This window comes from Odontomachus brunneus, unplaced genomic scaffold (genome assembly GCF_010583005.1).
Source record: "Odontomachus brunneus isolate Ranch 3 - 2012 unplaced genomic scaffold, Obru_v1 Obru_scaffold_177, whole genome shotgun sequence".
Lineage (NCBI taxonomy): Eukaryota > Metazoa > Arthropoda > Insecta > Hymenoptera > Formicidae > Odontomachus > Odontomachus brunneus.
Genome location: NW_022639627.1, coordinates 69,542 through 95,573, shown reverse-complemented (window position 1 = coordinate 95,573; position 26,032 = coordinate 69,542). Strand labels below are relative to the sequence as shown.

Genomic DNA, 26,032 nt, shown 5'->3' with positions numbered 1-26,032 from the left:
CACCGATTAGATTTATGCATCGATTTGAGTGAAGAAGTTTGAAGGATTAAAAAAAATAAGCGCGATATTTTTCACGTTGAAAGAATTTTTTGAAATGCTTTCACACTTGGAATATTCCACTTTCCTTTTTCTTGACGTTGCAAATAAATCTCTTAATCAGAACAAATCAAAATTTTTCAAGAGGTGATGTTACTCAGAAAAAATTCTCCCCGCGTGTAATTACGATTTAATGCGATCTTTGATTCGATTCAAATTCTCGATTTCGAACAAAAGAATTATCAATCTTGTTGGATTTATAATTACAAATGTTAATTAATGAAGCTCACCTTCGAGCTGACCCCGCTCGCCCCGAGCCAGATCCTCCGGCGCAGCAGCCCCTAATGCAGGATTTACACCGCGTCCGACGTACGACGTCCGATATCCAATAAGAGAACAGTTTTCCAATGGAGAATTGAATTTTCTATTAGAAAGCTCTTCTATTGGATATCGAATGTTGTATGTCGGATACAGTGTGAATCCTGCATAAGAGTCGGCTGGTCTAATGGCTCTTGCACACAGGACGCAGTAATGCTACTTTCCGTAATAATCTTCTAGCTCTTATGGCTCCTGCACACAGGACGCGGTAATGCTTGCCGCGCGGCGGAAGTCCGCGCGACAGCCAATCAATATGTTGTTTTTTCGTAGAAGCTAGAAGGTTATTATGGGAAGCAGCATATTGATTGGCTGTCGCGCGAACTTCCGCCGCGCGGCAAGCATTACCGCATCCTGTGTGCAGGAACCATTATAGAAAAACAACATTGATTGGCTGTCGCGCGGACTTCCGCCGCGCGGCAAGCATTATAACTCCTGCACACAGGACGCGGTAATGCTTGCCGCGCGGCAGAAATTCCCACGACAGCCAATCAATATGCTGCTTTCCGTAATAACCTTCTAGCTCTTACGGAAAAATAACATATTGATTGGCTGTCGTGCGAACTTCCGCCGCGCGGCAAGCATTACCGCATCCTGTGTGCAGAAGTCATAACGTAACCTTTAAAGGCTCGTCTACAATTTCTGTAAGAATATGGCTGTAAGACGTGAAATGAATTATTTTCATTCGCTAACAGCTCACGTTACAACCTTACAGCCATATTCTTACAGCTATTATAAACGAGCCTTAAACCTTAAGAAATTGACCAATTACAGTCGATTATTCTCAAATGTGATTGGTCAATTTCTTAAGGCTTAAAGCTTATTTCACCTATTGTGGCTCAGAACACACAACGACGTATGTACTGTCAGCAGCTATATTGGATTCTAACATTCGTGGGCATTTCTGATTAGCTATTATTTTGGACGACTGCGCGTCCACGGGACTGGTACACCTTTATATTTACATCATGAGTGCATCCGAATAGGGAATCTGAACGCAGCCGAGTATATAGAGTGTGTTTGCATATTGTGAAATTTTATATTCTGATCTTTATAAGAGTGCCGATATTTAGGGCCAATTGTTCCAATCTCTTGGTAAGCTATCTAACAATTGCCCCTTAAGCCCGGCCGACCCGACTACGACTGCCGACTCTCAATGGATCTCAATGGACTTCAATTACAGTGAGGCGCTGACTCGGCGCCATTGAAAGGCAGCAGTCGGGTCGGCCTATGCCATTGAAAGTCGGTAGTCTGATACGGGTTTTAGGTATTGTGAATGTGGAGTGTCATTGATTATTTCTGAATATTTTTTTATCAAAACGAAACAAAATATTGGAAGCAACAAAGATAAGAAGAAAAAGTAGAACTAGCAAATATCGGTAAGAAAAATAGTCAAAGTATCGCACACTACTTTTTTTATCAGTACAACTTTGTTTATCAGTAAAACAAAAATTCTTCAATGAAAATGTCAATGAAATTTAAAAAAAAAGTGCATAAAGAATCAATTATTATATTATAGCATTATATAATTAGGTAAATGGACATATGAAGAGCTCAGAGAGAGAGAGAGAGAGGTTCTTTAAACAATGGCATTACCAACATCAACCTCTAATTTAGCAAAATTGTCGTGGGAACCGCATCGACTTTCACATTCTAAGCCATCTTTCGATAGCCATGAGATAGCCCTCGCAAGTTGTAAGGACTTATGGCACAAATTCATTATCTTTGATGGTGCTTTGCATAGTCAGACCGATGTCTTACACGCTGTGATAACTGCTTGTGAACCAGAGATCCTGATACCGATTATGTATACCATTGAGGATAAAAATAAGAGCACATTCCTAGCAAAATGCAGTGGTACTACCATTGAAAATGTAGTAAAGCAAGGATTATGCATAACATTGTCAGGTGGTCAGGAGTTACGCATGGATATTGTATTGGGATATTTCAACGTACATAAATTACAATTAAATACAAATCAAATTATTGTACAAGCCCTGCAAAACAGATATGAACCACTAAGAAAAATATTCAACCTCGACGACTTTGAGAATGAGAAGGCATTAGGTTCAATATTCTGTCCCATTTCTATACCAAAGATATTGCACTTTGTTCTGCTTTGTAGCAAAATGGGAATTATGGGTAACAATCGAGAGTCCAGGTTGCCCGTGCGCGAATTAAGTCTGAAAAACAACAAAATTACAGCTATCATACTGTTCGACAAGTTTTTTAGCTACCACTTGACCAAACTGGACTTGAGGCATAACCAGATTTTGGATGTAGAATACTTGCGTTATTTCTGTGAATTCAAGATAAGCGAACTCTGGCTGGATGGGAATCCATTGTGTGCGAAGTACAAGACCTCCCAGGAGTACATAAACGCTGTGAAGAATGTTTTCCCACACCTACAGAAGCTAGACGGGATTGTCATAGGAATGGAAAAAAAATTCGTACCTTGCGTACAAAGTAATTACCTCGGTAACGGCTCGAAAATCTCTTTGATCAAACAGTTCGTCAGGCACTTTTTTACGTTGTACGATCAAGACGACAGAATAGTAATGAATGGTTTGTACGACAAGAACGCGGTTTATTCCATGACGTTAAGTAACACGACGAACCACACCTACAAGGAGATCATCAAAACGTTCTCCACGAATAGAAATTTATTAAAATTTGTCGACTATGCCAAGTGTCATGAATTCTTGCTATGTGGACCTGAAAAGATAATCACCGCACTCCAGCGGCAGCCTCCGACGTTACACAACTTTAAGACTTTTTATATAGACCTGTTGAACGAGAGTGACAATCATATAGTCATTTCAGTGCAAGGATTATTTTCATATCGAACGTTAAATTGCTCGCCCATGTTGTTCAATCGAACTTTCATCATCATACGAAAGGAGGACAATGAATATTGTATCACTAATGATCAATATTATATCGATAGTACACCTGCAAGTAACATTAGTGATGTAAAATTTGAATTCAAAGCTCCTAAATTTTCTCCGACGGTACTTAGTATGTCTGAGAAGGAGCAACTACTGCGATTTTTACGTGAACTCACTACAATGAATATTCGATATTGCTACAAGTACCTTCAGGAAGCAGAATGGGATATAAGAAACGCGATCACTATGTTCATGCAGAACTATGCAGTCAATGATGTATCTCCGGAAGCTTTTCAATAAATTTATATTGTAAGTTTCTTTTATTTGTATTTGTAAATCTATAGTCCAAAAGACTAGAGTTTTATAAACATATATATATAAAGACAAACATACTTGATAATATATATATATAATAATAGTATTGATATTTATAGACAGGGAACAGTATAAATGATAAAGGTAATGATAGAATGTAATGTAGTAGTACACAACTAACAGTAATATTCTCTTAAATTAACAACCTTGTTGCGTGTTTAGCAGTGCAATAGTCTTAGTAATGTAAGGTATCGTGTTGACATTCGAGTTTACTCCCAATTCGAACACTTTTTTCATCAGTGGTAAAGCGTGTTCTATGAGAGAAATCAAGAGATTCGTTACAAGTAAATATCGAAGAAAAGTTATCATTATATGAATCGTCATCTCACCTTGCATACATAGTACAATATCCGGTAGTTTTTCCAGAGCTGATAAAAGAACGTCCGCCCTATGACTGTCTAAACACCGTTGAAATGCAGACAGTATATTGACGTTTGGTAAAGGACGATGCTTCAACGCCCTAGCGAGTAAAGTGTGCGCCAAAGTCCTGATATTGCCCTGCGGCGATACCAATAGCTCCGCTATATTGTCCATTATCGGTTCTAAAACCAAAGGTTTTCGCGACGACAAATGTTCGATCTCCTGAAGTGCGTTGAAGACATCTACGTAATATAAAATAATTGAATATAAAATATTGTAAGAAACAATTACGAAAAACAAACTTGATTATCGGCAAGATATTTTTCATGTCACATTCGAAATAATTGATATAGCAAAGATATAGTAGTTAACGCATGAACATCGCTTGATAAAAAAATATCTTAAAAGAATGCTTCTGTTTCTGTACCTTCGCCATGCAGCTTGGTAAGTGTAGTCAATAACGATTGCCAATGCTGCGGAACACCAGACTCTGTGGGTGAAGGTGTGGGAGCTATGGTGATCGGAATGTCGTCCGCGTCTTCTCCTTCCTTCGGCATTGGTATACCTGACACGAGTGCTCTCAAAGAGATTAAATTAGGGTAATGTACTTGCAGTTCGTGCAGAATATGTGCATGTTTCTGTAAGTATCTCATCGCCCGTTGTGGATCATGCGATATATATGATTGCAATAAGGATACGAATCTGTTCAGTAAAGGGATGAGATCCTTGATAGGGCCGTAATTTTGAAAACATTGAAAGTAATTTTCTAAGGTGTGTTCCAACGAAGTCTCATGTTCTTCCATAAACAAATGTGGTTGCAGCAATTCAAGTAAACCCATGACTTGCGTAAAGAGATTCAAATGGTGGCCGGCTCGAAATTGACCGAAGTCAAGATAACATCTTCCCATCAAAGAAGACGCTAACATTGGCAATTGTCGTAGGACTAATATGGGATGTACTGCAGCCATCTTCCTAGCACAGAGTTCGAATTCTTGAGATTTGGAGTTCCAGGACTTCTGCCTGGGCGTTGCTGCCAAAGCTGTCAATAAGGAATGACTCATGCAATCCAGTACTGAGCCCACCCAGTCTGTTATCTTTGCTCCATTGACGAATTTGTTCGTTTGGTAAGTATTCAGATAACAGATAACTTTAGGAATTTTCATGTACATGTGCAGCAGAAACTGATGGGCCATATCTGAATCTATACTGTAAATTAAATTTAAAAAAAATTAAGCGTTTTAGTCAAATATATTAAATAATTATATATCATTATTATTATATGTCATTGTAAAATTTGTATTCCCTATTATTTATGTTTTCTGCTAAATTGACCACAATATTAATCATTTAACTCTTTCAATAGGTATACAATAATATGGCATATGTCTTAGCAACAGCTTTGCTTCTGCATATTACAGATATTAACAATTTCAGTCACTATATGTACACCATTAAGTGGACTAATTGTTGTTTTTCCAGCAACAAAACATTCTCTTATATTGTAATGTCTCATTATGAACTTGTTTTACCAACTTCTATTAACACCTTAACCGTATACTAACTGTATTGACTGCAGTACAGTTTCCATTCACATATAACATTGTCAGATATAAGAAATAACAAAAAAGAAAATAAAATTATTCATAACTATAAAAGTACCGGTTTTAAATTTTCATAAAATCCCGGTGAATTTACTAAACAAAGCAATAATAATTGGGAAGTATTGATTTTTTATATGGAAGCTTGATACATCAACTCAGATAACATGCATGTCTAAAAGATAGAAAGAGGAGGGCATACTAGGTAGCGGCGGGACGCCGTGCGTTCGAGATCTGCGTATCTTTTCGCTCCAGAGAGAAAAAAATATCGAGAGCACGGTTCTGCTAGGTCGGGACTCGAACCTGGGTCTTTCGCTTGCCGAGCGACTGCTCTAAACCACTGAGCTACCTGACGCTCCACGCTCACGACACTCTCCTCTCTCTAGATAACGCTCAAAGATGCTGTTCGGAAGTGACATCCCGAGCGCACGGCGACTACAGAGAGAAACAATGTTACTGTACCAAATGGTACAGCTGTCAGTCTCTCAAAGTCAAAGGTTGCTATCCTTTAAGACCAGCTGTCCATGTATGCCCGTCTCCACCGTTGCCCCTCCTCATCCGGTGCAAATAATACAAATAAGCCCCGGGGTCGATGCCAATTTTTTTTAGCAGCCCCCGGGAACTTGGGCGCAATGCGTCATGGGGGATCCATCATAGAAGGAGTCTTTTCGACATCTTTTAAACATGCATGTTAATCTGGGAAGCATATTGAAAGTCTAGAAAAATCTAGAAACAAGTCTTCGCGAGACATGCATCACTTTACTGTCAAAAATTATCCGCAAAATTTAACTTGCACGACAATCGACTCTTATAGAAGATGTCTGATGCAAGATATGCACGTACCAAGATACAGCACGTCCATGTGAACACGAAAATCCCTGACAGTTTGCAAATAACCACGTAAAATTTCAAAATATTAAAAAAAAGAAGATTGTCCGTCCCACAACATCGTGCACTCTGATTCGTCAATCTTTTTTCATTAGTATTTGTCGATATTTCACATGTATTGTTTGCAAACAGGTGTTTTCGTACTCAAATGGACATGCTATCTATCTGCACACATGATCGGTATCGCGTCAGATACCTTATACATTGACAATCCTTTCTTTCTACACAATATACAGGATGTCTAACAACACATGTAATCATATGTATACAAATAGAACTCATAAAACGAGACAGTTATGCAAATTTTGCAAACAAAAACAATAATTATTGAGATGTTAATTAAATAACATAAAATATAAACTCGCAAGAAACTGGATGGCAAGCTTTGTAGTGTCCCATTGCACAGCTCCACAGTCCAGTATCGCACACCACTTACTGTTACCAAATTATCAATAATTTGAAGAAATCTTAAACGAAACTTGAATGAAAGTAGTTTCAAAAACGAGCAGTTGTACGAGTCGTGTCAGACACCTTGTATGTATATTAGATGTATACTCGGTTTCAAAATAGTTTGAATACTTGTTTTCGATCCATTCAGAACACATGGTTCAATAACTTCTAAGAATTATCGAGACAATCATCTAAAAATTGATCAAAAACTAATTTTCTCATTAAACCATCGACTACATTTCAAGTTGCAGTAAAAAAAAACAAAGAAAAAAGTTTAAACCGTATTGAAACCAAGTGTACACATACCTATATATACATAAACATGTATGTATACATATGTAATTATAAATTTTATACCAGTCATTCATCATCATACGTTCCGCTAAATAGATTACCACGGGGAGAATCAGTTTATCTTCAGCGGATATACAATGTAGTAGCAAGTCCAGCCTGACATACATCTTAGCAAGAGCAGCATTTCTGTTCTGCATATTACAGATACTAGCAGCCTCACCCACTATATATGCTACTAGATGAAGTAGCTGGTTTTTCTCCAACAACAAGACATCTTCTGGGATATAATGCTTTGGTGTGAACTTGTCTCTACCTTGCCATAATTTCGGATTACACGTCAGCGCCCATAGGAAATCTAATACAGCAGTTGGATCATATCTACAAGTCGTGAAAATATAAGTGCTAATATTTATGATATATAAATATTATAAAAATTAGTAAAATTTAGCATATATTAATTGAATTCATTTGTGTAAATGGAGAGAATTGTGCATATGCACGTATGTGTATACATATGTGTGTGAAAAGAAGGAAGAAACAACTATTCTGTTTCTACACTCACCCTTCATCGCATTTATTGAGCAAATGTTGCACACATTTGTGCAAAGTAGTCCAACTAGCTCTATGTGTCAGTAAAGTCAACAGGTATGGTCTGCAAGAATGTGAGCTCACGACGTTTCCGTCAGTAATAATACGTACTTTTGTCTTGCCAAATAAGAGCTTCATCTGAAGATTGGGACAGATGCCAATCAACTCGGGCTCCACCGAGGCCAACCAATCTATCAACAGACCCGTACGAGGTTTCAACGCACCCTCATTACTATCACCGACTAACAGTTTCGCCATTGCTTCGACCAAGACGTCGTTCTTCTGTTGTTTCAAACAGAGATCCAATAATCTACGGCCTACATCTTCCAGATTCACAGGATCCATGTCTTCTAATATCGAACTAGGACTTTCATGTTTCTGCATTAGCGTCGACAATTCTGTACGTTGCGACGCCTTCGTCAGTTGTACACTGGCGAAGTCCCGAAGAATCGACAGTACCGGCGCTTTTACATCGCCTATCAGTGATATCAGATTCAAGCACATGTTGCGTGCCAACTCAACCACGTGTTGTGACATCGTCGGCCTCTTGAGCGGTAGCAGTATCATACGCATCAACGTGCACGAGCAATGTGGTATGTGTACAAGCGAGGTCAAGAATTGTTCGACCTGCATGGAGCTCAACACGCTGCATATATGTTGTATCGCCAGCACAACTGCGCTACTCTCCTTCGTGGAACGTTGTAAATCCTTCGACAGGATCTTGTGAAGCCGCCTATGGGCGTCCATCTTCTGATTCATGGGGATATTCTCGATAAACAGTCGGTTTATCAAGTGAGGTACGTCTGTTTTGATGGAGCAGTGTATAACGGATTGTTTCTGCACCGTGGCACTCGGTGGCAACGGGTGCTGTAGCTTTTTAATCGACATGATGTTTTCGTCTGGTAACTGCGGCTCTAGCAATTGCAACACTTGGACGAACACGAGACCACCCGTCGCGCCTCTTCTGTGTTGTACTTGGACCAACTGCGCCATGTACGTCTTGTCTAATACCGCTTCACCTACTGATCCTGGATCGATCTGCACACCAGCATCTAACGTGTGTAGTAGTTTACTCATAGATGCAACAGGTATTCCGAAACTTTGTATAAAGAGTACCAACTGTTGGGGCTCGAGATCTTTCAATGCTGCATCGACTAATCGTGGCACGTTGCTCCTAATCATTCTCAACTTGAGCCAGTCAGGTATAAGCAACGCTTCCTCGCTGGTGTCCACGAGGAAGGCCTTCGGTGGTTCTGTTAAAGGAAACCACGTCTCAAGTAGATTATTGAACAATGGATCATCCTCAGACGTATCGTATGTTAACAATATAATCATAGCATGAACTACAAGAATATGCATAGTACATTCTTCTCCATTGCTCCACTGAACTAGAATTTGATCCTGACTTTCAGACCACTGATACCCCTCCCCTCTCGGTAAACGAGCTTTCTGAAGATAGTTACAGAATATCGCCATAAAAGCATGCAAAGTTTGTCTAGATAGCTGATTGTCACTCTCGGGTTGCGGGAGAATGGCCGCGATAATTGTGCTACGTTCGACTACCAATTGGGATATTTCATTGGCCAAGTCAGTTAAATCAGGTAGATCATCATCGACAGTATGCGTAGCCAGATACGATATGTAAGCTTGCACCAGTTCAGGGCTGTTTTCGACCTGACAAGCACCACGTAACGCCGTAGAGAGTAAAGAACGTACAGACAAAAAATGAGGTATGGATGGCAATTTTCGTAAAAGCCATTTTTCTCTAAAACATATTAATTCATTTTTATAAAATTCATGTCTTCCTAAAGCATATTTAAGAGTCATAAGATATTTCTTTATATAGTTATATATATTATCCTCTCTAATTTTTATAAAATTCATCCTCTCTAAAGCATATTTAAGAGTCATAAGATTATAAGTCATAAGATATTTCTTTATACAGTTCCAGGAATCTTGCATACTTACTTCTCGTTTTCTCCATCCACATCCATAGTTTCATCTTCTAGTGTTAGAGAATCCAAGATCATTCTCAAGCCGGTGATAGCTTGGAGACGACTACTACTCTGTTGGCTACTTAATCTCCTAAGAAAGTACTCGAGAACTTCATAAGCGTGCTGTTGATCTTCATTGGAGTCGGTCAGCAAAGTCTGAAGATGGGCTAGAAGTTGCTGTTGCCTAGGTTGCTTCTCAACCGTTTGCGGACTGGTAGTCAATAGGTACTCGCAAAGACACTGCACCGGCAGCTGACTTAACGAACCTTCACTGTTTTGCACCAGATCCGCTAACCATGGCATGCTCTGCGACGTATTCTGTTGTTGACGCTGGATGATTTCCAGCAAGAAATCTGGCTTTCGCGATCGACAAAACAAATGCCCTAATCGAAGAGTCGTATTTAACAACTGTATCTGCTCGAGCACGCCCGGAGGCGGTCTCCTAGCGATCCCTGTCGGATCCATAGAAATCAATTGCGACAGCAGGAAACTATTTTGCTCGGACAACTGGACTCTAGTGGACGCCGCAGCTAAGTGCGACTCATATTCCAATATGTTTTGCTTCTCGATAGCTTCGACTTGCATTTCCTTGGCACGTTCCTGTTCCATGACTTCAGGGATCGCCATAGTCGGTGGCGGATATGAAAAGTGATTAGTAATGCACATTTCCATCAGTGTCCTAAGAATCGGATATTGTTTCCATACAGTCATGCCGATCGTATCTGGACTATGAGCAGCTAGAATTAATATCATGATCCACCCCTTCCAGTAGAGATTAGATATCGCCAATGATGGTGGCACATAATCCACAGGTATATTTATCGTACCTGGTGGTTGATATACAGAGAGATTAAAGATAAGATCGACCACATCCATCTTTTTAACTTCTAACATCTGGAAATGTTCCGTCGAATTGGCGGCGGCTCGTCGTATCAACTGATCACCTAAATCCATTGTCTCTGAATGAGTGATACTATTGTCCTTCGAAAGGCCAAACAGCAGCAATCTACATAATGTAGCCTCCTGCAAAGGTACATCAGATACCAACCGTAGATAAAATACTCTGTCTGATTCGGGAGGCCAATTGTCCAATTTATAATACTGCTCGTGAGCTTCCAGCAGCAAAATCTTGTGCAATGCGTGCAACAGCTCGTTTCGTCCAATGGCATACATCTGCTGCGCTGAGTTTTGTAACCATGATATTGCCTCGTTCTGTATCTTGGATACATTCGTCTGAAAATTTTTTAAAGTCACATCCTTCTTGTCCGCACGCTGTGACAAAGTCGCGGCCTCTTTCACCTGCGGACTTATTGCCATAAGCATGCAAAGACATAATAAATCTGCTATGGACATGAACATGCGATCTTTGAATTCAAAATTTATTAGCTGCTGAGCCAAATCCGCTCTCTCGGACATGAGCGTTCGCGTGAAAGTAAGGAGATTAATGTCGTGCCGACACACACGCACAATTTCTCGAAACAATGCACGTAACGGCCTCAGATAATCTTCACGGTTCATCAGTAACTCTTGAAAGATTTCTGCGAGCAACTTTGCTGACTGTTCAGGTAATGTCTGAAACATTATCGCTAACATTGGCATATTGTTCGGATTACGTGCATTCGATAATTCGTTATAGATCGTATGTTTCAGTATAGTAGCTAGATTCTCCGGATGCAGTCCTATCAGTTCTTTAACACCGTTCAAATACATATTGATTACAGCTTTCGTCTTCAGCCTCATCTTCACCAACTGGCTTATGACCTCGACGTCCCTTTGAGTGTGGGTTGTGCAGTTGTAGCATACATAACTGAGCAATTCTTGCGCGGGTCTCATCAATTTAGGATTGTGCAGCCACATTTCCAGTCTCGGGACAGCAATGTTTCTGATCTCAACGAAGCCACACGTCGCAGAGAGTAGTCTCAAGAAGTTTCTCGTAATAGACTCTGGTTGACGCCTATTCAATTGCTCCTTCACTGCCTCCAACACTATCGACTCTATGTTCTCCATACAATGTGAGTATCGCGGACTCACTGTAAACTCTATCTTCTCTTTGTCCACAGATAACGACGTTGCCGAGGTCGTCGGGTCTTCGTCATCTACTGTGGATGGACTTTGACAGTCTCGTGGCACCAATATCGGAAATTCTGACTGGAGCGCAGACTTTGGTGGATGTCTTGTGCCGAAACCAGTCGCTATGTTGTCAACGAAACCTTTGCATTCTTCATGATCGATCCAAATACGTTCCGCGGCAGCGTCCTCCACATACAGCTGCAAAGATAGATTGACATAAACATCATAGAAACAGAATAACATAAGATGTAAGTTTGAACAACCTTCACAAATATTTCTGGCCAGTTTTTCTTATCGTAAAATCCTTTCATCAGCAGATTTGCAGCTAGTACTGGTACTAATGGATTTCCCTTGCTCTTAAAATTATAACTTTGATCTCTCTTCAATAAAGACGACAAAGCATGTAATATACAATCATTTGAGAAAATAGATGGACGAATTTTCGCTAAATACAATAATCCCATATAAATTAAGATTTCAGGTTTCCATTTCTGATTTTTAAGTGTCTTTATAGCACCACATGTTATCCCTATAACTTTGTCACCTTCATCATTATCGTTAGCCTCAAGTGCCATAGGAACAAAGTCAGCAGGATCACTGTCTATAGCTACAACTTCCCAAGCTTCTGCACTAGGGAAAGGTGGTCGTTGATGAGGACCAACATGACCTGCTAACTTAGGCTTCTTCTGTGCTATATATTGAAATGACTGAAGTGATCCTGATGGTGCATCTTTTTTCCTATCACTTCCTATATATAAATTGTACTTATTAATATATACATATACACACATACATACACACACACACCAAGTAAACATGATATGTTAAACAGCAGTGGAGAATTATTAATATATAAAAATGCCAAATTATTTACCAGAAGTTGACAAACTACTACTTGGTTTTGTATGAGCAACACCTGGTCTATTTTTAGCATCAGAGCTTTCATTCCGTGAACTTTTTGATCCTAATGCAAATAAATCAGAAGGGTGTTGAGCAATTTTACTTTTTCCAGCTCTTCCAACTCCTGCTTTTCCACGATCCATGTATCTACTGAACTGCAAAAAGATATAAATATAAAAAACTTTAAAATAAAAATGATAGTAATATATAATAAACATTAAATAAAGTATATTATAAAAGTATTGTAATTTTTATTGAAAATATGTATACAGCGGCATAAAAGTAATTTAAAGTAAATAAAATGTAAAAAGTAAAAAAATACTTTCAGTGTGTGTGTAAGGGATGTGTAAATTCCAGTGTAATTTTTTATTTCAATTTACTTGAGAAAATAGGCTAGAGATAGGTGCGGCAAGCGAAGGAGAATAGAATAAAGATAAGATTAATAGTAAAATATATGGATGCATGGATGGATGAGTGGATAAGTACAAAATATAACTAAATGTAAACCAAATCTCCTTCTTGTCTATTGTAGCTGAACGGTAATAAAATACTAACTACTCCAACTTACTTCAAGCTTACTCTGTGTATTAAACGAATCTTTATTTTAGGGTTCTGCGGTTCTGCTAGGCCGGGACTCGAACCCGGGTCTATTTTTTAAAACTTTAACCTCTTTGGAACTTGTCTAAAAAGTTTTAAACTACGTCCTACGAAATATAAATAAAAAAATTATATAAAAAATAACTCATAAACACATGGAATCTCACAAGCAAAGTTGAATAAAAAAAATATTTAATTATATTTTTTAATCTGATTTGTTATAACCGTTGCCACTAAACTGGTGGAGATATGTTAAATTATCGACATTGATAGCAACCTCTAGAGGATGCCCGGCAAGTTGAAATTAAAAGAGAATTCACACTACTGCTGCTGAACTACTACTGAACTACGGGTGGGACCACGATACGATTGGACACAGATTGTAATGATTAGTTCGACCTAGTAATTCACTAGATAATTCTTTTCATCGGTTGGTTGTGTCCAATCGTATTGTGGTCAATCGGAACGCTCCCCTGGGCAGCGATCACGTAACTTCGAGCGGAACTTTTCACTTTTCACTCCATCGATTTCACGTGAACTTTTTCATTGCTCACGCAATCAAATAATTCTGTGCGTGAAAAGCACAAATCACTAAATATGGTTCCTACATGATTTCAATATCGGCCAAATCAATTATATCCATCGGCTGTAAAACATATTAACCTTAAAAACATCGCTATAACTTTAGGATTGTTATGTTTCATGTATCTCATCACAGTAGTAGCATAATATATTCCGCATTCATCATGTCACTAGATTTTCACTTTTCCGCCAGCACATTTCATGGCTAACAAATTCACGTGAAAAGTTTCACGTTTCCACGTTTCGCCGAGTTACGTGATCACGAGTTCACGTGAAACTTTTCACTTTTCACGTTTCCGCCCTAGGGGAAAAGTTACATGATCGCTGCCTTGAACGGGTGTATATCAGTTGGACACGGGGCAATTGGACACAGTCCAATCACAAGTCGCTGTTCCAAGGGACCCTACAAATGTCTCTAATCACACGGTGCTATAATTGGCTGTGTCCAAATGCACCGTGTCCAAGTGCACCGCTCCCGCCCTGAACTGCGTTAATGTTGTTAACTTAGGTTGCGTTCCGTTTTACGCATTATGCGCGCATTGCCTACAATATACGTAACACGAACTATAGATAAATGCGCGCATATGCGTGAAACGGAACGCAGCCATACTCGAGTAACGTTTCCGAACGCAGCCTTTATCGGGGCATGTCCTCGCGCATGCGCGAATTGTCTATCCAAGGCAGTAGTAGTTCAGTAATAGTTCAGCAGCAGTAGTGTGGATCCTCTTTTAGTTCCTCTCTTTTTATCTCGCTCACTCCAACGTAACAGGTACACTTGGGTGACGTTTTCGAACGCAGTCTAAAAAGGACACAGGGTTAGGCCTGAAACCAAAGAGAAAGAAAGAAAGAGAGGTCTTTAGCCAATATTAAAAAAGTGAATCAACGCGGTAATTGACGTATATGGTTAGGATCATCGTAAACCACATATATACATCTTCTAAAATATTAAAGCAGTTGAAGTAAGAAATACACATGTAGCTCTGCTAAATTTATTATTTATCATGAACCAAATATTCAGTTAATTTATTATTAGAGACAAAATCTGAAGTATAAATTTGTAAATAATTTATAGAAAAGATATCCTATGACACTTTATATCATCACAACACTGACATTTAAATTAGGACATTAAAAGAATATGATGTCGCTTAATATTTTATAAAAATATTAACTTAGTTTTATAATTATTTTTAGGAGGTGAAATCATCAAAGATTGAAGATGACAAGAGTTCCAGATCAAGAATTGAAGCAAGCTTTCTCAAAATTGCAGGAAAAAATGGTAGATACTTCGCAGAAGCTAAAATTGGCTGATATACAGATTGACAAGTTACGACGTACAAAACAACGAGCAGAACTCACTATGAAAGAAATTGATTATCTTCCCGAAAATACAAGAATATATGAATCTGTTGGTCGGATGTTTCTTCTGGATGATATAAACAGTATCAAGAATATGCTGGACACTAGAATGAAAACATCAGATGAAAAGATCAAGACGTTAGAAAATAACAAAACATACTTACAGCGAAATTTGAAAGAGAGCGAAGATGACATAAGAGAAATGATACAACAACGACAAAACAAAGAAACGTCTGGCTGAATGTTTTTACAGTTCTACATTAAAAGCAAATTTAATTCTTCTCTTAATCTACCTATTTTAGTTGATATTTGGATTAAATAAAATTACACATTTGTGTAAAACTTATATTCTTGATATGTTTGCTCTTTTACGTTCATATACTTTTGTAGTGATATATTTTCTCTTTGTATCATATTTCAAATAAAATTCTTCAATGACATTTCAACAATTGTGATAGTTCACTCTAGTAAATCAGAAATTTCTCAAATTGAAACTACATATAACTATCATATAAGAGAAGTGTGTGATTAAAAATAAAATTGCTACATTCAACTTTAAATATACACAATCAGAATATGAACCAACAATAAGTAAATATGATTCTGCGAAACATAACATATGTAAATAACAATTTTAATTAAATAGACATTTTCCTACTTTAAATTTATATATTTTGAAATGATTAGTTGAAAAATTCAAGGAAAAAAATATTTGTACATATTTATTTTTCTTTCTAAAATAAATATAAAAAAATTAAATTATATTTATATATACTTTTTACTGTAATCAGTTAAACCGCATGGTATATACGCATGCTACATCATAAAATGAATGTCTTAGGAATGAATATCTTGGGAATCTATAAAATAAGTCACCTAAAACTCTTATAGCATACCGTTCTTAGGCCGGTAGTTATAATCGAATCTTATTTCAAGACCGTTTTAAATATGTCTTAAGGCCGGTATTCATAGTCCGATCTTATATTTAAGATCATCTTAAGTACTGTCTTAAGATGTCATGAACCAATAACAGAGCCGTATTCGCATCTTAAGACATTACTTAAGGGGAGCGGTGCACTTGGACACGGTGCATTTGGACATAGCCAATCATAGCACCGTGTACTTAGAGACATTTGTAGAGTCCCTTGGAACAGCGACTTGTAATTGGACTGTCTCCAATTGCCCCGTGTCCAACTGATATACACCCTTACTTAAGACGGTCTTGAAATAATGGTTTGGTTTACATCGTACGCTTGATACGCGTACTAAATAGTAACTTTTTATTAGATAATATTAATATCGACGATATATATATATATATATATATATATATATATATATATATATATATATAAACAACGGTATATTAAACTGATATAATACTCATCAAGAAAACGTATTGTATTGATTGAACGCGTGGCCGTTGATATGCTTTGTCAATATTAAGATTATCTAATAGAAAGTTACTATTTAGTACGCGTATTAAGTGCACGATATAAATCAGGCCTATTGACTCCTGCACACAGGACGCGGTAATGCTTGCCGCGCGGCGGAAGTCCGCGCGACAGCCAATCAATATGTTGTTTTTCCGTAAGAGTTAGAAGGTTATTACGAAAAGCAGCATATTGATTGGCTGTCGCGCGGACTTCCGCCGCGCGGCAAGCATTACCGCGTACTGTGTGCAGGAGCCATATGACTGCGTTTCGAAATTCACTGCCAGTGCTGAAATTCTATAGTATATATGACATGAACTATAGAATTTCAATACTAGCAGTGAATTTCGAAACGCAGAGTTGGCTATGTAGAAATGAAAGCACAAAGAGACATCTGTAACATGAAAATGAAATATATTTAAAATTCGCGGCGTATACTGAAGATTAGATTGACAACATAACCTCTGAACTTAATATTGGATTGAAGTGAATTTATATCAAAAACACAATGTCGATATTAATATTAAGATCTTTAGTGTCGTTAAACAGAACTTCTAATAATGTTCTCATGAAGGTAACTTAAAAAAAAAACTAATTTACACGTTCTTATAATCCAAGACACAATTGTAACATTTTGAGTTTTACATTTATTTTTTTGCAAAACTTGTCATACAACTTTTCGTGCATTCATTAATAATGATGTTTTCATTTAGTTTAGGTACATAAGTACATCAAAGACTTTATATGAGTCAGTTTTACCAAAGCAAGCTAAGAAAATAAAAAAGAAGTCACCAATAACATGGAAAAGCTTGACAGTCTCAAGTCTCATCGGCACTAGTCTTTTGTTATATATGTATTACTTGAGAAAGGAAAAAGACTTGACTCTAGCACGAGAAAGGAAACGACAATTGGGCAAAGCTAAAATTGGTGGTAGTTTTGAGCTAATAGATACAAAAGGAAAAACAGTAAAGTCCAGTGATTTCCTAGGACAATGGTTACTGATATATTTTGGATTTACTCACTGTCCAGATGTTTGTCCTGATGAAATTGAAAAGATGACAAATGTAGTGAATAAGCTTGGTGAGTGTTACATTATTAAGTAAATTATATCAATCAAAAAGCACTTGTAATTGCTATTACTTTTGTTCACAGAGAAAGAATTCAATTTCAAGATTCAACCAGTTTTCATATCGGTAGATCCAGACAGAGACACACCTGTTATTGTTGAAAAGTATCTCAAAGAATTTTCTGATAAGATCATTGGTCTCACTGGTAATACAGAACAGGTTGCAAAAGCATGCAAGGCATACAGAGTTTATTTTAGCAGCGGCCCTAAAGATCAAGATGATGATTATATTGTTAGTACTTCTTGAAGCATAATTTATTTGCTATTTATACACTTGACTGTACATTATTTTTTCTTTTCAGGTGGATCACACAATTATCATATACTTAGTCGATCCAGAAGGTTTGTTTGTTGATTATTATGGACAAACACATGATGTTGATAAGATTATGACCAGTATTCTTATAAATAAGTCAAAGTATGATCAATTAAGTGGTAACTCCTCTTCCTGGTTGCCATCATTTTCGATTAAAGGAGTGTTATAAGCATCCCAATTCATTCCTACACACAGTAAATTTTTATGTTAATATGTAGTCAATTAGTGCTTGTGTAGCTGTACATTAATATTATATATATGTTTATATACAAAATACATAATATATATAACATTGTATAATTATCGCCTTACTATTTTTAAATTATGTACACGATTAATTATACTGGGTAAGAAAGATCCTGTTTTCCTAAGTTAACAATAAACTCAAATAAAAGTATTTTTAAGACATCATCTTTGTTCATCGATAAAAACGTGGTTTCTTGCAGTTTTCATTAGCTCTCCCATACATATAATAAATATCTGCACATTTTGTATTAGAATATATTTTCATCTTGATACTAAATGTTAAATGTTTAAATAAAAACTAATTCCAATTTCAAACAGACCTATCTGATAACTAATTTAATTCTAATAGAAGATAATAAAGAATAATGTATAATAATACATCAATACAAAATATGTTGTAAATAAAGTGTTTAATAAAGTGTTTTTAGTGTTTGATCCATATTTATATGACTTTTTATTTTTACAATAAGTAAAATATGCTCTTAAAGTTTGGTCACCTATTTCTGAAACACTGTATATATAGAGAGAGATATATATCACGGTGTTTTAACAATCAATGGCGGTATGACTACAGTACTTTAGTACTGTTCGAGGTTAGGTGCAGTCAACAGACTTCTATAGTCATGATATGATACGTTTCGCATATGTGAGAGATCATTTCGTTTGATTTATCTTTTATCGATGATATATATTGAAATATAACGCTAATATAAAAGGTAATTTTACAATACAAGATGGAAGATGATTCGTACTCAGCAGAGGATGACTCTTTGGACATTGCATCAAAATGTTGGCAACGCGTCATAAATACTGCTGCAAAGGTATTTTGAAAATTTCAATCAGCAATGATTTATGATATCATTGACACGGAATATTCATAAAATATATTGTTATATCTACGTAAAATTATGTTTTTAGACTGGATATAGAGAAGGTATACAAAATGGAACAGACTCCGTACTGCAAGAGGGCTTTGATATAGGATATGAAGATGGTTTTAAAATTGCTTTTATGTTGGGGAAATATAAAAGTCTGAGTCTTGCTTCATCATCTACTATAGAACATCCTGCGGATGTAACTGTTACTCTTAATAAAACTAAACGAGGCGTATGTTGGATATGCAGCATGGAGTCGCAAAATAAAAGTTGCAATTATGAGAATATATCATTCTCTAAAGTACTGGACAATCAAAGAAAATACTCTACAGATGTAATAAACAGGCTACATGAACACTTTCAATCAGTCTTAAAGGAATCAAGTATTGAAACAAGTTTAAATCTTTGAAAATAGACATTTTAGTCTCTTGGAATAAATAATTGGATCATGGAACACAATTTCTTTTTCAAAATAAAAAGGTGATATTTTTATAGATGCATTGTATAATTAATACAGCTTTCTTATAGAAAGTTTTATTGAGAGGCGTAAATAACTCTGGTTTAATTATACAGAAACCAGTAGTGACAAGTGTTTTATAAATATAATCCTTCAGGAGAACCTTCCTTCTTTCGATAAAGAACACTTTCTTTAGATTTCTTGAAATCATCACTGGTAACTTTCATACGTCGTTCACGCAGAGCCATTAAACCAGCTTCAGTACATATTGCCTGAAACAAAATTTTTATTTCAGATTCAAATGGCTTATTCTAAAGATAACATATATACGCAGGATATTTTATGTTCATGTGCAGAACAATGTGTAACAAAAACAAAATTTATATGATACAGGATATTTATATCTCAAGAAATAAAGTTCTTACTTTGATATCTGCACCTGAGAGGTCATCCTTTGCCATTATTAATTCTGCAAGATTTACATCAGGCGCCAAAGTCATTCGACTTGTATGAATGTTGAAAATTCTTCTTTTAGTTTTCTCGTCCGGTAATGGGAATTCTATTTTTCTATCAATACGACCAGGTCTGATCAAAGCAGGATCCAAAGTTTCTATTCTGTTAGTAGCCATAACTACTTTGACATCACCTCTACTGTCAAAACCTAGCAATAATTGCACAGAATATTATTTTTAAAAATTTCGTAAAAATATTCATGTGTTGTATATTAATATCTAGAGACTATATATATATATATATATACCATCAAGCTGATTAAGCAATTCCAGCATAGTTCTCTGAATCTCTCTTTCACCACCACTGTTACTGTCATATCTTTTTGTTCCTACAGCATCTATCTCATCTATAAATACAATGGAAGGAGCGTGTTCTTCTGCAACTCTAAAGAGTTCTCTTACAAGTTTTGGGCCATCACCTAAATATTTTTGTATAAGTTCTGAGCCAACAACTCTCAAAAATGTAGCAGAGGTCTGATTGGCTACAGCCTTAGCCAACAGTGTTTTTCCTGTCCCAGGTGGACCATAAAGTATCACACCTTTTGGAGGCTTGATACCCATTTCTTCATAATATTCTGGATGGGTTAATGGTAATTCTACAGATTCCTTAATCTCCTGAATTTGAGTATCAAGGCCTGGAAATATTTAATATATAATATTTTCAAATCATAAATGTTAATTTCATGTATAGCCTGCTTCAGAAACAGTTTCTCTTTAATGAAAAATATAATCACATAAAATTTGTTTTAAACCAAATCTTAAACTTGACTTTTAAAGTTTATTCCTTAAATTAGACGTTTTAAGAATTTTTAATAATTCTTAACTAAAAATTATAATACTATAATGTTTTTTTATATAAAAAAGAAAAGGAATATAATAAAATATATATAATATTTATTCAAAGTACCTCCAATATCAGTATAAGTTTCTTGAGGAGCCTTTTCAAGTTTCATTACTGTAACCATAGGATCTGTATCATCCCCTAAAACTCCAACAACAGCATGTACTTTATGATTTAATAATACAGAACATCCAGGTTCCAATTGATCTTTATCCACAAATGACAAAATAGACACATAGTGCTCAGATCCAACTGAAGTGGACACTATTGCATGATTGTCATCAATAATTTCTTCCAATGTTCCAACTGACATTGGTGTTCCACGTAGATCGTCTACTTTCGATCTTTCTTCCTCATTCTTTTCTTCTTGTGGTTTCAAGCGTTCCTGATTTCTAATAAATTCTTCCTCCATCAACAAGTAATCTTTTATACGCTCCAACTTCAAAAGCTTCAGTCTACACCGTGTATGAGGTGTTACCTGAGGTAACTTTAAGGCTGCATCAGGCCCTTTAGTACGTCTTTTCTTTTTGCCCACTCTGGTGGGAATCGGCGGTTCGTACTTCTTCTTCTTGTCTTTATCATCTTTCTTGTCTCCTCCAGTACCTCCGGAACCGGACTGGTTCTGACCCTATCACAATTTTATAACATTTGCCATCAATCAATTTTTATAACATTTACCATCAAAGAGATTTTATTGATATAGATGTCTTCCTAAAATTCTTTTAAAAATAAATCCAACTAACTTTTAAAAATAAATCCAACCAACTTTGTGGTAAACATTTAAGAAAGACAAGTTAATGTTTGAAAGATAGTTAACCTAAGAAAACTCCGAATAGCGTAAATGTTAGAAATTTAATAAGCGTGCAAAAGTGCTATTATAGTTAAATAATAATGCTATTTTACATCCCGGAAAATTAAAATTATCCATAATAGATAGAAGTTATGGAAATTTTTTGACAGACATACCATTTTCCTTCAACGTTTCAGTATTGCTCGAAACGGCGAAGTCATTCGCTAAAACTCCAATTGTGTCGAAAATGTCAACTGCTGCCATCTTGCAGCGATAGTTTGTAAGACTCTGTGGTTGTGATCTATAATTTTTTTTATCGACTTAATCAAATTTATAATTTTAGTATTATAATTATGTAATATATATAATTATAATATACATATAAATAATATAGTGTAATAATTATTAATATAACAATCATATTAAATTCTTACCTGACATTCGAATTTGTTAGATAAACTTAGCTGCAGTGTAAAGTTCTTTAGAAAATTCATAAGCTAAAAATTATAACGTATATTATTTTTTTTAAATTTTATAATTAAAAATAAAAATGCAAGAGTAAATGCATAGTAATGCAAAAGTAATGCAAGAGTAATGCATAGTAAAATTATATATAATTAATTATAGGTAAACAAAAAGAACTGCTTTATTATTTTAATATTATTAAAATATATAAAATATGTATTCCTTATTTTATATATTTTCTTGTTTCTGTGACATCATAATTCTTTCGTAACTAACGTAAATATGAAACAATTACTTTTAAAAAATTTTGTTTTAATTACTTATGGCTTTATAGCAATTAATTAATGGTTTTATTGCTGTCACAGTTAAAATAATACAAAGAGTCCAATGTTCAATTAATGTGCTTTATGTGTCTCGTTGTTAATAAATAATGATGTACAACATATTTTACAACAGGACTAAAAGAGCACTTACATATCTTTGCGCACAAAGCGCACACTCACTAGAAGATGACAATGTAAACATGTAAAGTGATGACAACAATGTACGATAACGTATGCTGTTATCAATATAACACGTAAACTCGCGCGCGAGTAAAACTCGTATCAAACACTCGGCTTTTTAAAATATTCGTACGCGCTCTGGCAGTGTACTTTGTTTGTATGTACGCTAACGCAACGTCAAAGATCTCCCGCTATAAAACATGCCACGTAGCATTACTTGTTTATTTTAAAACAATTTTGATTTACAAGATTGCATAGTAATAGGAATATTCCGTTTCTCTATAAGTGCAAAGTTACGTTTTCCATCGGAAAGCATACAGCGTGTTTCAGATCAACTTTCTTCATTCTGCTGTAATGTTATAACTAATTTTAAGTAACTAATTTTAAAAAAAATTTTTTATAGTATCGAGGCGTAAATAACTTTCATATAACAAAGAATTAAATATGGAAAGAAAACTAAATCTCAGACAAATAATAAAAAATTCATTTTATACTTAATTTCCAAATTAAGCAATAATAAATATCAATATTTTAATTTTATTGAAAAAACTTTTATTTCGGGTCTAATTAGAAAAAAAGTATAATACTGAAAAGTGAAAAATTTCGTAAGTTAAGAAATAATAGAATAAAAAATTTCGTCGATAATAGATAATCGATCTTTGGTCAATAGATAATCGACTCAAAATTAAAATATCTCGAAAGAACTTCGAGATACTCGACGTAATATATAACGAGAGTGCGGATATAATATTCTTCTCTTATCATCGATACGACTGCAATTCAACAATGCTACAAACGTAGATTGATGAGATTTTATTTTAACTTGTGGATCTACATCTAATCAAGTATTTTCTAACTTTCTTAGCTTCCTTCATTTATCGAATTCATTTCATTAGACTTTTACCAATTTGTGAGATGAAGACGAAAAGGGCAAAAATAGTAATTTGTAACATCTGTTACGTAGAATATCGTGTAACTATGCATAAGTAGTTATGCAATTATTATGCGCGCTGCCATATCTCATAAAAAATCGATAATAAGTCACATCCAACAATAGATTAATGTACCGAGTAAAATTGCCTTATATTTTCAGAATCTAGAAGGCAAGATGAATAGAACCGCGCAGCGGGCGTGTTTATCATTATTTGTGGCTGCGTGTGACAATTTTTCCGACACGTACACTTAGAAAGTAAACAGAATTGAGATAAGGTGGTAAGGCCGTAATAGTTTCAATGATAAGTACTTTTTGAAGCGGGAAGACCCTGTCATTTTCCAGACTCTCGCGTCGCGTCGCTATTCACGATGGTCGTAAAAGTTATTAAATAATGCGCATTACACGTGACAAACGTTGTCTTCGATTTTTAAAGACCAGCTAACATAATCCTAGGATCTTCTACCGCATCTTTGATCTTCCTCAAGAACATCACAGCTTCGCGTCCGTCGATCAGTCGGTGATCATACGTTAAAGCTATGTACATCATTGGCCGAATGACAACCTGATGACAAAAATAATCATTAATTTCCGGATAAAAAGAGAAATTCATAACGAATACAAGAAAAAAAACATGTAATAAATCTTTATCATATACTTCTACATATGTATGATAAGAAATCACGATACATGCTAATTGTTATCTCTCTCTTTCTTCCAAGCAAACTTAATATTAAATTCTTTAAACATTAAAATTTAGAAAATTATACATATAAAACTAGACTCTCTTGTTCTCTTTTTGCTGTATATTATAAATGGAAGTAGCTATATTTTTAAGAATAAATATGCCTTTGAATTACCTGTCCCTTAACGGCGACCGGCCTGTCAAAAACGCCGTGCATCCCGAGAATTGCACTTTGCGGCGGATTAATGATAGGAGTTCCCATCATCGAGCCGAAAACGCCACCATTGCTTATAGTGAAGGTGCCACCATCCATGTCCTCGACGGTGATCTTCCCTTTTCTGGCTTTATCCCCAAGAGCAGCCAAAGCAATTTCGACATCGGCAAAATTCTTGTTCTCTATGCTACGAAGTACTGGCACGACGAGACCTTTCGGCGTCGCGACCGCCACGCTAATATCTACGTAATCTCTATATACGACGTCGGTGCCGTCTATGACTGCATTTACTACAGGTTGGTCTTTTAAAGCGTAAGCACTGGCCATGATAAACGGACTCATGAATCCGAGCTTAATACCATACTTCTTTGTGAATGACTCTTGATGCGTTTTTCGGAACTCCATAATAGAGCTGCAAATGACAAGACATTAAATGAAGAGAAATGTAAAAGTAAACATAAAAAATATACGTATTATATATATTTTATTATGTGCATCTTTTGCAAATAGTGCTTTAAATTAATGTAATTGTAATCGTAAATAATTTGTGCCATTCAATGTAAGATTACCTCATGTCAATCTCGTTGAATGTGGTTAACATAGCGTTCGTGTTCTGTGCATCCTTGAGACGTTCCGCTATACGCAGACGCATTCTGTTCATCTTCACTCTTTGTTCTGTCCTGGTACCGATTATCTCACGCGTATAATCGGCGGGAGGTAGTTGAACTTTCGCACCTTCCAGCGACTGAAATCGCATACCATTATCATGGATGTCATAATACATTGTTTAATATTTGAAAGACGAATCGTACCATATGTGGTACCAACCACTTTCTTTTTGTCAACTATCAATCGAATCGGATTAAGAACTTGCTCATGAAATTTTCAAAATTGCTGATCACGAATCTAAAGTCAGAATTTCAAAATTTAAAATAACAGATCCAATATGATGATTGAAATCGGTAGTTTTTATATTCAGCAATTTCTGATCTTAGATTCGTGATTAGTAATTTCAAGAACACCAGTTTATAGTGTAAATTATCTGAAAAATATCGAAATCGCTAACTTGAGACGCCATATTGAATCCACTGTTTTTAATTTTGCAATTCTAATCTTAAGTTCGTGATCGGTGACTACAAAAACTTGTATGATTTCATTTTCACACACATTAGCTTAAAAATAAGATTTACAGTGTGGAATATATATAGCGTTTCGAAATTCTGATCTCAGATTTGTAATCTCTCTCTCTCTCTCTCTCTCTCTCTCTCTCTCTCTCTCTCTCTC

The 26,032-nt window shown here is 35.9% G+C and overlaps 7 protein-coding genes and 1 long non-coding RNA gene across 18 annotated transcripts in view; 4 read left to right on the top strand and 4 right to left on the bottom strand.

Annotated features, from left to right (window-relative positions):
- The first annotated feature begins 1,290 nt into the window (after positions 1–1,290).
- LOC116851540 (nuclear RNA export factor 1-like) lies at positions 1,291–12,345 on the top strand. 3 transcript variants are annotated; one of them, XR_004379600.1, is made up of 5 exons: positions 1,293–1,790; positions 1,945–3,608; positions 4,856–5,158; positions 11,907–12,164; positions 12,234–12,345. XR_004379600.1 is itself a non-coding variant. In XM_032831034.1 (3 exons), exon 2 carries the CDS (start codon positions 1,998–2,000, stop codon positions 3,597–3,599), a length of 1,602 nt encoding a protein of 533 aa, XP_032686925.1. In that variant the 5' UTR covers positions 1,291–1,790; positions 1,931–1,997; the 3' UTR covers positions 3,600–3,608; positions 4,856–5,000. The 3 variants fall into 3 exon arrangements, 2 of the variants coding, with proteins under 2 accessions (XP_032686925.1, XP_032686924.1); XM_032831034.1 differs by lacking the exons at positions 11,907–12,164; positions 12,234–12,345 and having other exon boundaries at positions 1,291–1,790; positions 1,931–3,608; positions 4,856–5,000; XM_032831033.1 differs by lacking the exons at positions 11,907–12,164; positions 12,234–12,345 and having other exon boundaries at positions 4,976–5,116.
- LOC116851535 (integrator complex subunit 1) lies at positions 3,601–13,766 on the bottom strand. 5 transcript variants are annotated; one of them, XM_032831005.1, is made up of 9 exons: positions 13,691–13,766; positions 13,385–13,520; positions 12,791–12,971; positions 12,180–12,664; positions 9,821–12,114; positions 7,827–9,617; positions 7,328–7,642; positions 4,462–5,240; positions 3,601–4,276 (listed from the first exon to the last, which is right to left on the bottom strand). In XM_032831005.1, the coding sequence occupies exons 3-9, from the start codon at positions 12,957–12,959 to the stop codon at positions 3,813–3,815; spliced, it is 6,297 nt and encodes a 2,098-aa protein (XP_032686896.1). In that variant the 5' UTR covers positions 12,960–12,971; positions 13,385–13,520; positions 13,691–13,766; the 3' UTR covers positions 3,601–3,812. The 5 variants fall into 5 exon arrangements, with proteins under 5 accessions (XP_032686896.1, XP_032686897.1, XP_032686895.1 ...); XM_032831006.1 differs by lacking the exon at positions 13,691–13,766 and having other exon boundaries at positions 3,601–3,928; positions 4,004–4,276; positions 13,385–13,684; XM_032831004.1 differs by lacking the exon at positions 13,691–13,766 and having other exon boundaries at positions 13,385–13,684.
- Positions 13,767–14,693: 927 nt separating this feature from the next.
- On the top strand, positions 14,694–15,803 carry LOC116851546 (prefoldin subunit 1). Of its 3 annotated transcripts, none has more exons than XM_032831044.1 (2): positions 14,694–14,882; positions 15,190–15,803. In XM_032831044.1, the coding sequence occupies exon 2, from the start codon at positions 15,215–15,217 to the stop codon at positions 15,593–15,595; it is 381 nt and encodes a 126-aa protein (XP_032686935.1). In that variant the 5' UTR covers positions 14,694–14,882; positions 15,190–15,214; the 3' UTR covers positions 15,596–15,803. The 3 variants fall into 3 exon arrangements, with proteins under 3 accessions (XP_032686935.1, XP_032686934.1, XP_032686933.1); XM_032831043.1 differs by having other exon boundaries at positions 14,694–14,898; XM_032831042.1 differs by having other exon boundaries at positions 14,695–14,954; positions 15,190–15,800.
- Positions 15,804–17,191: 1,388 nt separating this feature from the next.
- LOC116851529 (protein SCO1 homolog, mitochondrial) lies at positions 17,192–18,529 on the top strand. The gene is made up of 4 exons (XM_032830999.1): positions 17,192–17,361; positions 17,501–17,867; positions 17,940–18,145; positions 18,216–18,529. Exons 1-4 carry the CDS (start codon positions 17,296–17,298, stop codon positions 18,396–18,398), a joined length of 822 nt encoding a protein of 273 aa, XP_032686890.1. The 5' UTR covers positions 17,192–17,295; the 3' UTR covers positions 18,399–18,529.
- LOC116851531 lies at positions 18,151–19,399 on the bottom strand. Of its 2 annotated transcripts, none has more exons than XR_004379599.1 (2): positions 18,973–19,399; positions 18,151–18,414 (listed from the first exon to the last, which is right to left on the bottom strand). It is a non-coding gene; the product is annotated as an uncharacterized LOC116851531 (long non-coding RNA). The 2 variants fall into 2 exon arrangements; XR_004379598.1 differs by having other exon boundaries at positions 19,228–19,399.
- Positions 19,019–20,245, top strand: LOC116851530. 2 transcript variants are annotated; one of them, XR_004379597.1, is made up of 4 exons: positions 19,019–19,121; positions 19,210–19,296; positions 19,394–19,830; positions 20,103–20,245. XR_004379597.1 is itself a non-coding variant. In XM_032831000.1 (3 exons), exons 1-3 carry the CDS (start codon positions 19,104–19,106, stop codon positions 19,757–19,759), a joined length of 471 nt encoding a protein of 156 aa, XP_032686891.1. In that variant the 5' UTR covers positions 19,019–19,103; the 3' UTR covers positions 19,760–19,844. The 2 variants fall into 2 exon arrangements, 1 of the variants encoding a protein (XP_032686891.1); XM_032831000.1 differs by lacking the exon at positions 20,103–20,245 and having other exon boundaries at positions 19,394–19,844.
- On the bottom strand, positions 19,854–22,251 carry LOC116851528 (26S proteasome regulatory subunit 4). Its single transcript, XM_032830998.1, has 5 exons — positions 22,127–22,251; positions 21,227–21,788; positions 20,568–20,954; positions 20,233–20,468; positions 19,854–20,079 (listed from the first exon to the last, which is right to left on the bottom strand). The coding sequence occupies exons 1-5, from the start codon at positions 22,127–22,129 to the stop codon at positions 19,945–19,947; spliced, it is 1,323 nt and encodes a 440-aa protein (XP_032686889.1). The 5' UTR covers positions 22,130–22,251; the 3' UTR covers positions 19,854–19,944.
- A 554-nt stretch (positions 22,252–22,805) lies between these two features.
- LOC116851527 (dihydrolipoyllysine-residue succinyltransferase component of 2-oxoglutarate dehydrogenase complex, mitochondrial-like) overlaps positions 22,806–26,032 on the bottom strand; it is a 7,574-nt gene continuing 4,347 nt past the window's right edge. Inside the window, exons 7-9 of the mRNA XM_032830997.1 lie at positions 25,318–25,493; positions 24,710–25,160; positions 22,806–24,414 (exon numbers count right to left, since the gene is read on the bottom strand). Coding sequence (XP_032686888.1) covers positions 24,280–24,414; positions 24,710–25,160; positions 25,318–25,493 — 762 coding nt within the window. The 3' untranslated portion in view covers positions 22,806–24,279. The remainder of the gene's footprint in view (positions 24,415–24,709; positions 25,161–25,317; positions 25,494–26,032) is intronic.

Coding starts and splice junctions, on each gene's coding strand:
- LOC116851540 (XM_032831033.1), top strand. CDS start 1,998: ATGGCATTACCAACATCAACCTCTAATTTAGCAAAATTGTCGTGGGAA.
- LOC116851535 (XM_032831005.1), bottom strand. CDS start 12,959: ATGGATCGTGGAAAAGCAGGAGTTGGAAGAGCTGGAAAAAGTAAAATT. Junction 9,618..9,820: donor GTGGATGGAGAAAACGAGAA/GTAAGTATGCAA, acceptor AATATGTTTTAG/AGAAAAATGGCTTTTACGAA. Junction 4,277..4,461: donor TACCAAGCTGCATGGCGAAG/GTACAGAAACAG, acceptor TATATTACGTAG/ATGTCTTCAACGCACTTCAG.
- LOC116851546 (XM_032831044.1), top strand. CDS start 15,215: ATGACAAGAGTTCCAGATCAAGAATTGAAGCAAGCTTTCTCAAAATTG.
- LOC116851529 (XM_032830999.1), top strand. CDS start 17,296: ATGTCGATATTAATATTAAGATCTTTAGTGTCGTTAAACAGAACTTCT. Junction 17,362..17,500: donor CTAATAATGTTCTCATGAAG/GTAACTTAAAAA, acceptor GTTTTCATTTAG/TTTAGGTACATAAGTACATC. Junction 17,868..17,939: donor AAATGTAGTGAATAAGCTTG/GTGAGTGTTACA, acceptor TTTTGTTCACAG/AGAAAGAATTCAATTTCAAG.
- LOC116851530 (XM_032831000.1), top strand. Junction 19,297..19,393: donor TCATAAATACTGCTGCAAAG/GTATTTTGAAAA, acceptor TTATGTTTTTAG/ACTGGATATAGAGAAGGTAT.
- LOC116851528 (XM_032830998.1), bottom strand. Junction 20,955..21,226: donor AACTTATACTGATATTGGAG/GTACTTTGAATA, acceptor AAATATTTCCAG/GCCTTGATACTCAAATTCAG. Junction 20,080..20,232: donor TCTCAGGTGCAGATATCAAA/GTAAGAACTTTA, acceptor ATTTTGTTTCAG/GCAATATGTACTGAAGCTGG.